The sequence below is a fragment of the Oxyura jamaicensis genome, chromosome 19 (assembly GCF_011077185.1).
Source record: "Oxyura jamaicensis isolate SHBP4307 breed ruddy duck chromosome 19, BPBGC_Ojam_1.0, whole genome shotgun sequence".
Taxonomy (NCBI): Eukaryota; Metazoa; Chordata; class Aves; order Anseriformes; family Anatidae; genus Oxyura; species Oxyura jamaicensis.
This window is the reverse complement of record NC_048911.1, coordinates 3000123-3016155: the sequence shown is the minus strand read 5'-3', so window position 1 is coordinate 3016155 and position 16033 is coordinate 3000123. Positions and strand designations below refer to the sequence as shown.

Below are 16033 nucleotides of genomic sequence, written 5' to 3'. Positions count from 1 at the left end.
CTATCAGAAGAGGATAATAATCAGAGGGGCGTGAATAATCAGAGAATGAGCTTTTTATCTTTGTCTAAGGTGTTTAATAATAATACTGTAGAGCAATCATTCAATCTTCAAGGATGGATGTGCCAGGCTGGACTGCGAGTAGCTGGTTTGTACATCACGCCTGCACCGGAGAGCATCAGTCTGCGTCATCCCTAGCTGTTCATCCCCACAGGCCGGAGGTTCCTGTGCAGCATTAAAGCAAACCTGTTACCGCCCTGACCTTGTGTTCCAGGCAGTGCCTTCCTAGCAATGCCCAGGAGGCACAGCTCACTTCTGTCTCTGCATTCGATGTTCCCTTTAAGTTTGCTAGGCTGGGTGCTGTCTGTCCTGGACACCAGAGAGTAAAAGTATTGTGACTCTTATCTCGGTTCTTCCTCCCCTCTTTACTTGCTTTCCTAATCTGTTTGTAGGGCTTCTTCTCAAGAAATTCTACTCTTGCTGTTCTGAGTACAGACATAGTTTGCCCTCATACTCAATGTTTAAATTAAATCACCCAGGACAAAGATACTCAGGTGCTCCAGGAGGCTGCTGTGTGTCTGTAGCTGTGATACCCGCAGCAGAGTGGCAGCGCTCAGTGAGCAGGGTGCGCTTCACCAGGGCTTGGGCCAGTGTCATGCCATCACGGACGCAGTGCCAAGACCTGGACAGCTGGAAGGTGATCTTAATGCTCCCGATACAAAAACGGTGGCACTGCTCCCTTCAAGAGATCTCAGCAGCAGTGAGTATGGGCTCTGTAGCTGCTGTCTGCATGAGGGCTTTCCTACAGAGGATTCTGTGGCACTGGCTGAAGTCATGTCCCGTGGAAACTGCAGATGGACAGTACAGCCCCGAGTCCCACTCTTTGGGATGCAGCAGCTTCCTCCTGCTGCTCGTTTGCCTGTTGTTGTCTGTGCTGCACTGTTTCTTAGTGACAAGAGGCACACGTACTCCAAATTGTCTGGCTACTATTTTCTTTTCAAGCTATAAGTATTGTGTGAAAGACGATAGTCAATACTTGCAATTGAGGTTTAGAACACGTCAGTGTTGTTCATTATATCGCAGTCGTTGCAATGACTTCTAATAACAGCAATAAAAAGGCAGAGCCAGACTTACAGAGCAATGTGGCTGCTTAAAAAATCGAGATTAGTGCTTTTGAAAGTCTCCGTGCCATCTACCTGTAGGCATCTAAATAGCTCATAAATCAGCATTTTTGTCTTGAAGTGTGTTGTTTTCCTTTGTAGCTGATATTCAAAAAGCATGGTGTAAAAAATCACGACTTCATTTTTTTAACCAAGCACAGTGAAGTGTATGGGATGCTGGTATAAATAAAAGACTCGATCATGCTAAAGCTCCGGCTGGCGTGCTTTGCTGCTTCCTTCCAGTTTCTAATGATGAAGCTCTTTCCATGTTTGATCCGATCTGTGCATCGTTTATGTCCCTTCAGGGTAAGCAGTGCTGAACAGACCGATGGCACTGCAGACCTGAGGACAGCACGCACAGCGCTTGTATTGAGGAGATGATGGGTGGGAGTCAAGCTCCGGCAGCGTGAACGTTTATTAACTCAGTAGCTCTGGGTTAATTTTAGCCCTGTGCTTAAATATCTTTAAGGAAACCTACCGAGGTGCTGTCTGATCCTGCAGCTTGCTGCTGGGTGTGCGTAACGCTGTCAGGCTGGGCACGTCCTTCTGTGGTTCTCTATCTGGGTGCTGCAGCGACGATGGAAACCACGTACGAGTACAGCTGACTTGTGTCTTCCTTACCGTTGCGATTACCCCTGGTTTTGTTCTGTTACCATCTATTTCTTGCTTGCCATGCCCGTGTGAATTCAGAAATGGTCTCTAAACGGGACGGTTAGCTTTTCAGCCACGAAGCAAAATGTTTGCCGTACAGCCTGAATCCCCTGACGTATGCAAAAAGCCTAATACATTTTTCAGCGTTCCTCTAACAGCAGAGATTATTAGTGGCTCTAACTGCTAATGATCATACTTGTTATAAAATCTAAAGGATAATCATCTGTGTGCCAGGGCAAATAGTGGAGATTCCGTGCTGTAACTGGCTGACATCTTTGTGTTGCTCAGAAGCTAATCCCCTGACACTAATGCAGCTAATGTAAAAATACCAGTTCTTTTTTGATGGTGATGCGCCAGTGGGGGAACTGGTTTCCCACAGTTGTTTTCTTTGGCCCTAAGCTATTCTGTGGTCAGCTGAGACTTCTCTGGCTTTTGCTGCTCCTGAAGCTACAGAAGATTTTGGAAGAGAAAAGAATCATTAAATCATAGGCTTAAATAGTAAGTGAAAGAAAAGCAGTAAGAGCCAGGCTGGGGATTAATCCTGACAAAACGCTTGCGGAGCTGCATGCATGCCACCCCTAATCTGTTACCTGTTGTAAATGCAGGTTTTGGGGCTGGGTCTGCCAGGATTCTTGCCTCTTCTAGTATGCTTCAAAGAAAGCATAGCAGCAGAAAAGGATGTTGGAATAGAATTTTAAGGCTGTACCTATCAGGATGTTGCCCACTACCACGCTAGAGCTGGTCTACGCCTCTGTAGCGCTTGACCTCTTTTTTTTTCATGTCAGATTTCCTTTCAGCAATTTGGGAGTGGCCTCTTCAAAACACCCTCTGCTGAATGCTTGTCCTGCTCGGATATCTGCTGGAACAGACAATTCCTGGTCAGTCTTAATGGGAGCTCATTCATTTGTGGCTCTTGGTTGCGTCCCTGAGTTTTCCCTCTCCGCCCCCCCCCACTTTATTTTTCCTCAGCACAGACTTAGTATGATTTCCACTTTGCAAATTGCAAGAAGGGAGGAGACTGACGGCTGCTCCTGGCCACGCTGGCTGTAGCCTGTCCCCATTTCCCAGCCCTACCACGATGGTGCTGGTTAACAATAACGTATTTACTCCTGCATGGCTGCCTCCTCGGAGCTGAGAGCTCGCTGCCCTGCTGGCGGAGGGGACCACGTGAGTGCTCCCCTGCCCGTTCCGTGCTCTGTGAGCCAGGTTGCATCATGCCTTTCTGCATCATGCCTTCTTAGTGGTGTTACACCAACCTGGCTGGCTCTGCCTGCAGGTAATTAGGGAACAGTTTCATAATCCTTGCTTGAGAGGTGTGGGCATGATAACCACTTGCTTCCTCTTGCGTATTTCCTTTACCTGCTCTGTGCAGCTCTCTGCTAAGATGCACTTTTGCTTTTGTATCCAGGGAAGCCTCTGTATGACCGTAAAACCTTAGCACTGTGGTTTAGTTCTGGGGTCCCAGTCTCCCAAGGACGTGGACATGATACATGGAGCGTCCTGGTTGCTAAGGTTATGTGCTATGGTCTCCTTCTCATTTTTGATTAAAAGGCATGAAACTTGTATGTTCCCCCTAGCAAAGTGGGATGTCTTCCTGCAGGCATTTTGGCTACTTGCAGCGCTCTGGGGTTTTGCTTTCCCAGTCTCTTAAGTTTTTACACCATACTCTTCATCAGAAGCACTAGTGCACGTTTTGGCTCTGTTTTCACCCCTGCCCCTATTCTTTGGGGGAGTTCTGTTGCAGCTGTAACTACCTGATAAACTAGCAGCACTGCATGCATTCTTGGAATCCCCAAGGGCTTGTTTAGAGATTTGTTTCAATCACTTTCTGTTTTGTATTTTCACATTGTGGCTGTTAGAGCATCCAACTCAGAAGACTTGATCGGTTTATTCACAATAAATCACACGCTAACAGATCAGTTTATTTAAAGATAACATTCCTAGCACTTACTGCTTGTAACTGCAACTGTTGGGTGACAAAACCCAAAGCAATCATCCCCTCTCTCACTGAGAGCTGCTATTTTGCCACTGCTGCCTGCGTTTCAGCTCACTGAAGTGGTTTGGCTCGCAGTCCCCTTCTGTCCAACCTTTTTGAAGCGCACACAATGTAATTCTCGAGCTGTCCCATGCTGCACATTTCCTAAACGTTGGTGTGTTCATTAGCTGAGCTCTGCGTTAATAATCCAGGTTTTTGTGAAAGGCATGGAACTAGTCCTCATGCCTTTTTAGCTTTGCCTTGTGGCCAGCTCTACTCTTCTACTTTTAGCCTTTGTGGGTCTCCTTCTCCTCCTATTTCCCCCCAGCTCCCCACGTTGCCTGAAGAGGATGGCTGCCTGTCCTGGCTAGCTCTGCATTTTCTGATTGTCTCCTTTGTAGCCTCCCCCCTTCCCTCCGTTGTATTAGGGATTACTGTTTTTACTAAGCTTTACATTACTGGCAGTTTCCCTCCATTTAAAAAATAGTTGATGCCTTTTCCCAAATTCTTAAAATAAAAATAATTTGTCTAATTATTTTAAAAGTTTCGAAAATGTATTTATGTTTTAAAGGATCGCAAGCAGCCAGGAAACCTTTTCTTTCCCCCAGCTCCAGCTGTAGCCGTGCCCTCGCCAGTCCTGAGCTCTGTGCAGGTTTAAGGGGTTTGTTCAGCACTTGGCTGGCCTCTTTTGCATCCTTATTAGATCTGGGCTGATTGGCAGAAGCCTTTAGTGCTTCTTTCTGGCTAGCCAGTTAAGGCTTATAAAGCTAGTAACTGCTTTTTTTTTTTTTCTAAAAATAATATTAATAATAATAAAAAACCTGCTAGAAGTGCAGCCACACTTTGGTGGAGACCACCCATCTTGTTCCCTGTAGATGCAAACAAACGAAGTTGCTGTAGATAGCTGATCTCTTTCATATTCCCTGGCTCCTAAATTCTGCCTCAGGTGATCTGCTTTTCTTGTGGTTGAAGCGATCCTTTGATAAACATGAAATGATTTTTCTTTAATTTGAGGTTATTGTCCAATTTCCTGAACTGTAGAACTGGCTGCCTCTAAAAGCTCACACATGAACTGGGTGGATGAAAGAAGGCAAAATGCTTTTAGCTCCGTATACACACTTTCCCTTTGCTTGTTCGCAGTTACTTTTGGAGCACAATTTTCCTCCAGCACCGCTAATAAAATACAATTTTCCTTCAGCACCACCAATAAAATACACGTCCCTGAGTGTCGTTACAAGGCAGTGGTTGGCCTTAAGTTGCCTCTCGGGCTGTCTGCACATGGATGACATTCATCTTCTTACAGCCATTTCCTGGTTTCCTGTACTTGAGGGATTAAAACCCTCCTGCTGTTACAAGATGCCTTACGTACCATCGGGCTGACGGCCCCTTTGCTGGGGAAGTGTTAAGCTCCGTCAGCTCCCAGTAGCAAGAAAAAATTGCAAATTGAGATGTTATCGTTCTGAGTATTCTGTTTGTTGCTCTGTCACAAAAAAAGGAGGGCTTTTCTTTCAAAGCAGCCTATTTAGCCCTTAAAATACATACGTGTATACATATATATTCCCTTATGGGGGTGGAGACGGCTGCACGCTGCTTGGGTGCTGTCTTTGCCAGCCCTGTGGCAGGCTGGGCTGTTGCCTGCTGCTCAGGGCAGACGAGAGGCAGGGTTGAGAGGGTTGTTCTGTATAACAAACACCTGGGTCACGCAAGGAGATAAGAGACACTCGACCACATGCAGATGCCTTAGTGCAAAATGAGGATTACTGTAGTTAGATCTATGTAGTCCTGCTGAATTTTGCAGAGTAACTGGGCTAATCCTGCTGTATGCTCCCAGCTGGGAAGAATGCACTTCTTTACTACATGACCTTCCCCACCCTTACGGAGCCATTTACCTTGTAAATAGAGCTGGCCCATCCATCTTCCCTTCCGAGTCCTGTTCCAGGCATCCCCTCTCCCAGATCTAGCCTGAAGCCTCCGTTGTGCCCTGGGAACCTGGTAAGAGCTTCTGCAGAGCCTTGTAGGTTGTGCAGCCTCTGCCCCTGCCAGTGCTGCCAGGAGGAGGCAAATGGCTAGTGGGTTTCTAAAACTTGCTGTCTTTTGAGACCCGATCTGTTTTGTCCAACTTGATAGCAATTGGCCAACAAACGTAGGAGAGATTAGGGAGGCGAACAGCTGTACAGCCTGAGAAAATCAGATAAAAATCATGTAACAAAAAGAACCAGTAATGCTTTTTCTAAATAAGAAGGAAAGTTTCTTTTTCTTTTTCTTTTTTTTTTCTTTTTATTTTTAATGGGTCTGTGAGCAGTGCTGTCATTTTTGTTTTGCCTTTGATTTATTGAAGGTGTGGGTACACTTTCCAAGAGCCACTGACAACGAAGGCGTTTCAGTGAATCAGTCGTTATGTGGAAAAAGCCAAAAAGCCATGGTGCATGGAAACTAACTCCTTTAATCCTTTAGTCCATAGGCAAACCTTATAAACTGTTGTTAATTAAGCCCTTGTGTTACGGGTGAATAATGATATTCTACCCCTGCATTATTTTGTGATGCTAGGCCCTGCCACATCTCACAGAAAGCAGAAGTTGGGCCTGAAGTGCTGATCCGCTGCTCAACATCCCGTGGGGATGGGTTTCCAGGGCACAGGATCTGGCCTCTACAGGAAGGAATCGATTCTTTTTGAAACGAAGAAATGAGTTTTCAAGATGACAAATGCATTTTTACAGTGAAAGCGTTCCCAGTTCGTTTCACAACCGCTTATACTCAGTTCGAAGCGCTGTTTGTTTGCCGCTGTTCACCAGGTCACTGCGAGCAGCGGTGGTGATGCAGATCCCAACGCTTCATATCCTTGCTCACGGTGAAATCGTGATGCTGTCTCAGCATTGACTGCACATAGGAACATAGATCTTCCTTGCTTTCTCTTTCATGCACATCTTTTTTTCCCCTTTTTCTTGCTGGGTGATTCTCGGTAAAACATTGTGAGCACCCAGCAGTGAGAAGGGGAGGCTGCAGCCTAAAACAGAACACTTCTGTTTAAGATCAAAGAGTTGTTATTTCTCTGCTTCTTTTGCAATGACTTTTTCTCAGAAAAAGGAACAAGGTTCAGGACTGAAATCTCCTTTTTATCTGTTCTGTTGGTGGCAGCTTGTTTGCAGCTCCTCCCATCCAGCAATAAGAGATGTGCTTACATGTCTAGTAGCAGGTGGAAGAGCTGTGCTGTACAGGAGCTGTTGTGTCAAAAGCCAGATCCCTTCTATAAAGGATTCAGTTAAACACATAACAGCATAAACAAAACAGGTTATAACACAGCTGCTGAATGAGACATCAAGCGTGGTGCTAGAGAGCTATGAGACTCTCCACACAGACATTTTAAGTTTTCCTTGGTGGCTGCATCAATCCTTTTTTTTCTTGGCATTTTTGCCTTTTATTTCTACTGTATTACGCTCTCCTGGGACCTACAATGTTTTCTACATCTTCATTCCAAACAAAGTCTACGTGGTTGTGTCTCTAAATCATTCTTATACTTCAGAGGGTGATTTTTACAAAGGTTGTGAGGAAAATAAAATCATTTTGGTGTCGGTTTAGATTTACCCATTGCCTGTGTGCATAGGTAAGTGCATTTGCCTCTAAGGTGAAGAAGTTCTTAGAGCTTCCCAGCAGGAATCACTCTGAAGTGTCTGTAGTCTAAACCACAGGGAGTTGGTACTGGGGTTTTTAGTAACTTACTGTTTTGTTTTGTCTTATTTGTATAAATAAACTCTAGGTGTTACAGAAGAGGAGAGGGCTGCAGAGCTGCAGAAAACAAAGACCATACCACCTCTAAACAGGCTGACAGTGGATATCATGGAACTGGAAGCTCTCAGAAAGTCCGTGGAGGACTTCTTCTGCTTTTGCTATGGTGAGTGCTTTAAAGTCTTCAAAATACCTGCTCCGGATTTCTAAATTTTTATTCCAGTTGGGAAGGAGGTACTGTACAGTCTTAGCCTTTCAGCTGTACTGCTGTTAAGGTAATAAGCCTCATTTTTACTAGCTGATTCTAAAGTGTACACATACATTGGATAGTGTTTTTTTTTTTTTTTTAATGTTCTGCAGGATATGATTCTGGATTATTGCACAGTACAGCCCATTTCGTTTTGTTTTAAGAAAGCCTCTGTACCTCAGTGGGTTCCACTGAATGTTGGTGCGTGCAGTACTTGGCTTCCTGCAGAGATCTGCATCTGCACCTTGTTTTCTCTCCAGTCCTCTCCAAAGTAGTGGGTTTTATGAGGCTATCTTGCACCCTTCTGATCTTGTAACAATCTCATTTTATTTTTAGGTAAAGCTTTAGGAAAGTCAACGGTGGTACCTGTGCCATACGAGAAGATTCAGAGAGACCAGTCTGCTGTGGTGGTGCAGGGCCTGCCTGAAGGACTTGCATTTAAACATCCAGCAAATTATGATGTTTCAACCCTGAAGTGGATTTTGGAAAACAAGTCAGGGATCTCATTTATCATCAAAAGGTTATTTGCTACCTCCTCTTTTTAGTCTGTCCGTTAAGTTTTTGTACTTAAATTTGCATTCATTTTTTAATTAAATACATTGCAGCCTGTTTTGCTTAAGCAGAAGTGTTGCCTTTTTAATTTTATACTCTGAAGTAAATATTGATGTCTTTGCTAAAGCTTTTTTTTGTTTGGTTGGTTTTCCCTTTATTTCCATACAGGCCTTTCCTAGAGCCAAAGAAACACCTAGGTAAGTTACTGCTTATTCAGACTCAAAAATAGCTTAAAATTCTACTTTAAGAAAGGCAACATCATTTTCTCCAGTATTTAGCAGTGTAGATGCAAGATTTGGTCATTTGGAGAAAGAGGCAAACTTCGTGGAAATTCCTGGACTGTGAGTTGCCTCACTCACTTTTGGAACTATAACCTTTTCCTTTATGCTTTCTGCTAGGAGCAACTAATTAGAGATAAATTTGTTCTGTTGTGTTCTTTGTCCTTTTACTCAATTTAAATTTAATGTGAATTGGATAGTATCCTAGGGAAAAGAGAAATGAACTGATGAAAGACTGTGCCTTGCATTTTTAGAAGATGCCTGGTCTTTGCTGTGCTCTGTGTTCCAATATGTAGCTGATTTTGGCATTTATATCTGATTTTAAAAATTGATTTAATCTTCTGAAGTGGTTAGGTGTTGCAGTTCCTATGAAAGCCTATACATTTTAAAAAATCTGAGCTAGCGTAGTTTTTTTTAACAACTCTGTGAAGATTCATTTTAGCTTTGAAGAAGTCCCATCCCCTGTTCCAGCTGTGAAATTATTTTGCTTTACTTGCAAGATGTGCATGTGAGGATTTGTTTTATGAAGAGGATAAAGCATGTTGTTTACCAGAATCTCTATAGGAATGTAGTCAAAAAATAAAAGTTTCACTTTCTGATGTGCAACAACTAGAAACTGAGGCTTGATTAGTAAAATCAGAAATGTGTTGCCTGTGCCTAGTAAAAAAACTAGAGAGTAGGGAATTACAGAGATTCCAGTAATTAAATATTTATATTGATAAAGCAAGGTAGGTTTCAGTGGGTAAATGACTTCTTGAAAACACAACCCATTTGTGTAGCTGTAATGTAGGAATAAACTGGAATCTCTATAAAACTATCCTCCTCCTTTCAGCAGTTTAGATGAAGGATTTGCTTAGCTTTGTTTCCCAAGATTTTCACTTCAAATCATGAAAGAGAGCAGTGAAAAGCATACTGCTAGGCACACGTGAAGTAATTTCATATTGGTGTTAAATGCAGTTTAATGAGATCCATCCTTCATATCTGTGTATAGAGAACATATGCACATGCCTGCCAAATTTGAACAGGTTTTTGCTTCGTGAAATCAATGTTACATTTTCAATTTGTGTTTAAGGTGAATGGAGTACAGGAAATTCAAAGGTTGTCTTTTAACTTTCAGGAGCTCATATGACAGATCCTTCACATTCAATTATACCTCCAGGTGGAAGGTGAATTTAAAATAATGTAGTTTTTTTGCCTGTCTTTAAATATTTCATCTACTGAGAAACAGATGAGCTTGTGTAGTATGATTTGATGTTGGTACCAACTGCGTGTTTTCATATAGTTTATCTTTCTCTTAATGTGCCTTTTCTGTCCAACTGACCTTCGGATAACTTTTGCTTGCATGAGATTATAAAAAGCATGAAGTTGAATTTTCTCTTTCTTTTGACCATTATTTGTGGGGAAGCTGTTACAAATTAAACAGATGGCAAAGTTTCAGTTTAATTAGCCCAGTGAGTGTTCTTAATTCACGGTCTGTCAGTCAGGGATGTTTGTCGTGTTGTGTGCTGCAGCAGTGCTGGGGAGCAGCTGTAATGCTCCTGCCTTCCCCTCCACCATTAAAAACCCAATACATATATATTTATTCTTCAGTGAAGAGATTATATGTGAAATAAATCAAAAATTGGTTAATGTGAAAACAGCAAAAGAGCAATTGTTTCTGTGGCTCTGGGCACACTTTTTGTTAAGTGGTGAACACTCTTTGAGTACTGTGTACATCCTGAGAATGTAGGGATGGGAGGTTCCTCCCCATTCCCTAGAGATAATTCAGATAAGCCAAGATGCAAAGCTTTTTACTTCTGTTTTTCTAGTTTGAAAACAATACCGTGAGGTTGATTTTACTAGACAGCTTGTAAAGCTGAAGGAACTTTCCAGAAATGTGATTTTTTTTTATAATGTCAGTGTTTGTTTTGTTTATTTTTATAGTTGTCCTCCTATTCAAGTGAAAACGGAACCAAATGAGGATTCTGGTATGTTCAAAATTTTGTCCTCATTTGCAAAAAAAAAAAGATCAATCAGTTTCTGTTCAGAAGGTTCTATTTAAGGAATGACAGGAAAATCCAACAAAAGCAGCAAAGAGCCATCATGTGTGAGAAGGAAAAACTTTACTTAAAAATGGCCACTTTTCAGTTGCAGTTTTTATATAATTTTATTTTTACCTTAGCTAAAGGTTTCCATTTCTAGATGAAGGAGATTTGTAGCTTTTTGTAGACTAGAATAATTTCTTTGTAAATAGTTTACTTGGAAGTGGAGAAGAGGAAGATCCTCAGGTCTTTATTTAGCCCTAATTCAGGATCATTTTATCCCTAGCGTGAAGAGAAAAACTTGGTTTATATATAATAATATTACCAGGATATCAAACATGACAGAATGCTGAATGTCATTTTCTAGCTAAGATGGAACTAAATAGCAAAATTTGTTTATTGTTTTAAAAAAATATATAAAATCTCGTGTTCCTGAGTCCCCCTGTTCTTAGGACAGGCTGCTGCAAGGCAGAGTGGTTGGTAGCAGAGCAGTGTTGAAGTGTGTGCTTTGAGATAACCACGAATGATCCCAAGGAGGCTACCAGTCTGCTTGCAGATAAGCTTGTGACCTTCTGCTCTGTCAGGTTGGACTGCACTGCTTGGAGTTTTGCACAAAACCAAGATTTTTTTATTTTTTTTTTTTAGGCCAGTATTTTAGTTTAGTTCTGTTTGCTTCATAACTTGGTGTTTAGTAACCCTTACTGGTCAACGTTCAGCTTAACACAAATGAAAAGTCAACTTGAGCTTTTCACCAGACTCTTTCCAGTGCTGCTTTCTACACGTTTGAAGTAATTTTCCTTTTACCCAAATGTGTTGAAAGCATTTTAGAGAATGGGGTGAGGGCGTACAGAGGAAGTAGTTTGCTTTGATGAAGCCAAGAGCAGTTGAGGCCCGTCAGCGTAGCTGCCTTGAGCAGCACAATTTGGCTTGTATCTGAAACTGGGAGTACAGAGGGGCGAGCTTGGAGTAGGTCTAGAAGTACTTGAAGTACTTTTAGCCCAAGAGGGGATTTTTTTTTCCTTTTTTTTCCACTGGTAGTGGGTAAAAAGGAAGGAGACCATTCTTTTTAATTATTCAGATCTGAGATAGTGTTTGCAGGGATGCCCGTTTGTAGGGAAGCCTTTCATACTGAGTCACTTCTGATGCTAACCAGGCAGACACAAGAAACCTGAAACATCAGCATGTCACTTTGTTACCGTTGTTTTAGCTCAACCATTATTTACTGTCTCAGTACTTGAATTTTCTTTTTCTTTTATTTTCTTTTCTTTTTTTTTTCTTGACTAGAGACCAGCCAAAATCTTGGTGGTGTTTTTGTTTATTAGCTTTTAAAATTTGGTTATCATTAGTCTCCTTATTTGATTCCTTTGTTGCTTCTACAGGAATTTCTCTGGAAATGTCAACAGTAACAGTGAAGGAGGAATCAGAGGATCCTGACTACTATCAGTATAATATTCCAGGTAATGATGCTAACTTTTGTACCTGCTGAACTCCTGAATGGGTTGATGTTTTACATGTTGCTCTCTCTGTATCTCTTTTTTCATATTGGTGGCTGTTAAACATGTAACTGCGTACTTAGCTCTGTTAGGATACAGCATTTCCATGCTGGCTTCCATTTAAGTTGTGCTTCAGGTCTTCCAGTATTCTTCAGTACAGTGTTGGCACAACCATGTGTGTTTGGGGCTTAAGGAGAAGTTCCAGGTGTTTCTTTGTTTTCTTCCTGAGAGTCCAGTATGCAGACTAATTCCACTGGCCTCTTTAAACAGGAAAAAAACTGTCATGTTACTGGTCAGAGCACTTCTTGGATCTTTACAGTTTCAGGAAGTTATATAGTGTATCAATCACTTTCCTTGTATGGAAGGACCAATATGTATCAAAAATGTTTTGAAAGTTGTAAGATGTATTTCTATTGACAAAGAATAGCAACATCTATGAGGTTCATGACTCAGCTTCAAAACTGTGTGTTTTGAAATATTTCTCAGTTGCTTTGCTTCATCGATACACGTCTAGTTAAAATACTGCACATTAATCTCAACCAGGAGGAAATAAAGAAAATCATAAGAAATTATTTCTGTAGCTTGAAATAAACAGTAAGAAAGAAGACCTAAATATAAATGGCAATATAAAATAAGTAGAACCCTGAATGTATTATTTCAGCTTGCTTGCATCTGCTGTTAGGTTAATTGTCTGAGCAATACAAAAAAAAAAGGAAAGCTGTCATGCCTCTGAAGGATAACTGTATGTTCAACAGCAAAGTGCAAAACAGCACATCCTTTCATTTTGTAATAATATTTATTACAGAGACAGCATTTTTGTGTGTTTAGACACAAAAATTCTTGAGATTATTTTAATACGTGTTTTAATAACTAATTACAGGATTGTAGAATCAATGTTCTCTTATTGGCATGTTTTAAGTAATGTAGGAACAAACATTGTTCAGAATGATCTTAACCATACGGTGTACCAAAATATCCCTACTCCAGTGCGGAATTTGAAAGGTGAATTCTCTGGGGTTAGGATTATCTTTTCTTTGTGTTTGTAAATTGCCTCGCCTCAGAATCTGTGGGTTTACAGGCATTATATAATGCAATAATAATAGATGCCTTTTTGGAGACATCCTAATCATTGTTACTTCCAAAGCCAAGCCCTGTCATCTCTTTTGCTTTTCAGCCCCTTGTGGCTTTCCATTTCATGCATAAAAACAATGTCAGAATTTGGCCAGTAGCCTGAAGTGTAATCCAACCCTGTTTGAGGAGCGTCTGTGCTGAAACCACTTACTTACGGCACAGTAACCCATTGTCGTGCAGCATGCTGGAACTAAAAAATTCCGTTTGTACAATCTGGTTCCATAGCAAAGCCTCAGCAATGTGGATTTCTTGGGGGATTTCTCTTGTCTTTCTCTACCTATCTCTAAATTTAATCCTTCTGATTGGTGGAGTGTAATGCGCATTTTTTTTCAGATAGACACATAACATCATACCTGCTCAGTTAATAAATCCCTCTACCATCTCTCCCAGTCTCGCATTTAAAAGAAGACTAAACAGAAGGTGCTGTTAGAAAGGATGGAGGTGCTGTGAGCCAGGAGAGGTATTACGGTGTCGTGTTGTGTTGCCTTCCCCTGAAGGAAAGGAGCTTCCCCTTTGTTTCTTTGAACTCTAAGGTTTGAGCCAGAGGTTGTACAAAGAGCAGAAAGATATAAATTCAAGAGGGATGTAGGGGCTCAAGTGTGCATGAAGATGCTGTGCAGAGAAGTAAACCTTAGAAAAGTACAATTATAGTAAGGTGTGTCTTTGAAAAACGGGGTCTGTCTGCCCAAGCATTTCCTTTGTAGACACATTCTGCAGAAAGAAAGGGAAATGGCTAGGGTCATAGTTGTTACTAAAAATACCCTCCAGCAAAAGCCAGCTTTATTGATTTATGAGAGCAAACAACTTATCTCTTAGAGAACAGCCATGTGCCAGGGGCCTCCTGAAGAATATGATTTCCTGGTGAAATTTCAGTTATTGTTTTTCTCTGAGTGTTTGTTTCCTCCCACAAATGCGGGATGCTCACCAAAGGCCCGCACGTGCCTTGGTGGCACGCACAAGTCGCCAGTTAATCAAAGGGGGCAAAGTTAGAGCTGGGGACGGCGCTCCCTTCATCTCTTATCATCTGCTAATCCCCTGCAGCATTTGGATGTCGCCATGAGTTAATACTGAATTACTAAATTTAGAGATGTGTTAGCAGCATTCAAGTAAGATGAGTAGGAAATGGGAACTTCTAACCACCAGGAATTTCACGTGGGTGTTCTGATGGGGTATGGGGGCAATTCTGCAGCGGTAGGCAGTAGCAATGTGGCAGTGGGTGGTTTTGTTCCAGTGTCTTGGACAAATGTGAAGGTCACTGCGCTCTTAAATGCTTTGTCTGACATCAGAGACAAACTTTTGGGAGAAAAGTCCAGATTTTGACTGACTAAATGAGGAAAAGGACAGTAAAAAAAAAATCAGGACTAAATAAAGCATGCAGAGCATTCCAGATATAACATTCCTGTATATACCTGATCTGTAAGTACCAATTTTTAAGGCTCTTCTGAAAGGAAATGTTAGTTAAAATGCCGTTCTTAGTTTAGTGTCCTTGAAACAAGTACATAGATCTGTGTCCATGCCCATTTCCTTGCATTCAGGAGGCTGTTTAGCTGATGTGCAGATGTATTGGTCAGTAAAAAGCCCAGACCTTTTACTAGAAGGCTCTCCACAAGATCCAAGCTGTTTGGAAAGGTTTTCATTGAAAAGAACGAGGTCAAAATACTGTCAGTGCCAAAAGGAGAACAGCTCTTAAGTAATTAACAGAACAGAATTGAGCTATCCATTTTTATTTTATTTTATTTATTATTATTATTTTTTCCCTCAATTTACAAAGAAGCAGGAATATAGTAAGAAAATTACTCAGGAACACAGGCTTTTTGGAGACGTGGCCCTTACAGCACTGAGCAATTTGCTGACTAAGCAGCAAGCACTTCAGGACAGAAGCATGATGTCCGATGAATTTTATGGATGCAAGTCTTCAGGTGCCTTGAATTTCATAGGATCACAGGACGGTTTGGGTTGGAAGGGACCTTCAAGCCCATCTAATTCCAGCCCCCTGCCATGGGCAGGGACACCTCCCAGTAGGGCAGGTTGCTCAAAGCCCCCATCCGGCCTGGCCTTGGAAAGTGAAAACAAAGAGAATGAGAAAGCAGGAGAAGGGTCACAAAAGACCTAGTTTGAGTCTGAGTGTTAAAGAATTTGTAGGTCTCTGTGTTGCACATGAGAGTTGCTGTTAGCTGGTAAGTGTGCTTGGCACCACTTCTGATACAAGGCAATACTGCGTGGCTCTGCCTACAAATCGGATAGTTTAGGCTCCTAAGACTTTACTGCAAGATTTTACTTCTATTGTAACTGCTTCCTGGGGTTTTAGCAATTAAGCTTTGCGCCTTTGTGACCATGCTTCTTCCACTGTCCTTTGCAGCACTGGAATTAAGTTCTTATCTCTTGAGTTTTCTTCTTTATTCATTTTTGTGATTTTGCCTGCTTCTCTTCCTAGATGGAACCCTTTTTGATCTCTTTATTGCCCTACTTGGCTTTGGCTTTTCTAGCAATGGGAAAAGCTCTTCAAGTTCCATAAAATAATCTGTTAGTCACTTTAAAAAAAAAAAACTGAGTTACAGAATAAACACAAAACTACATGCTTTTGCCTGTAATGGGATGCATGCTTTTGTGCTGGTGCACTATGAAATATAACAATTGCATGTTCCAGAAGAGCTCTTAGGAAGTGACGCACCTGTCTGCCTGCATGCACTCACTGCGTTTGGTCAAATAAAAGCAAATTTAGGCTGTGGAGGCATATTCTAGCACGTCCAGTGAGTGCAGGCTCTATTCCTGCTCCCCCCTATCAGTTGCAAGTCCCACTCTTTT

At 41.7% G+C, this 16033-nt stretch overlaps 1 protein-coding gene across 2 annotated transcripts in view; it reads left to right on the top strand.

Annotated features, from left to right (window-relative positions):
• The window catches only part of GTF2I (general transcription factor IIi), a 77048-nt gene that overhangs the window by 16187 nt on the left and 44828 nt on the right, over window positions 1-16033 (top strand). For both annotated transcript variants that reach the window (XM_035343109.1, XM_035343108.1), the window contains exons 4-9: window positions 7538-7672; window positions 8090-8273; window positions 8474-8502; window positions 9701-9749; window positions 10507-10550; window positions 11984-12061. In XM_035343109.1, coding sequence (XP_035199000.1) covers window positions 7538-7672; window positions 8090-8273; window positions 8474-8502; window positions 9701-9749; window positions 10507-10550; window positions 11984-12061 — 519 coding nt within the window. The remainder of the gene's footprint in view (window positions 1-7537; window positions 7673-8089; window positions 8274-8473; window positions 8503-9700; window positions 9750-10506; window positions 10551-11983; window positions 12062-16033) is intronic.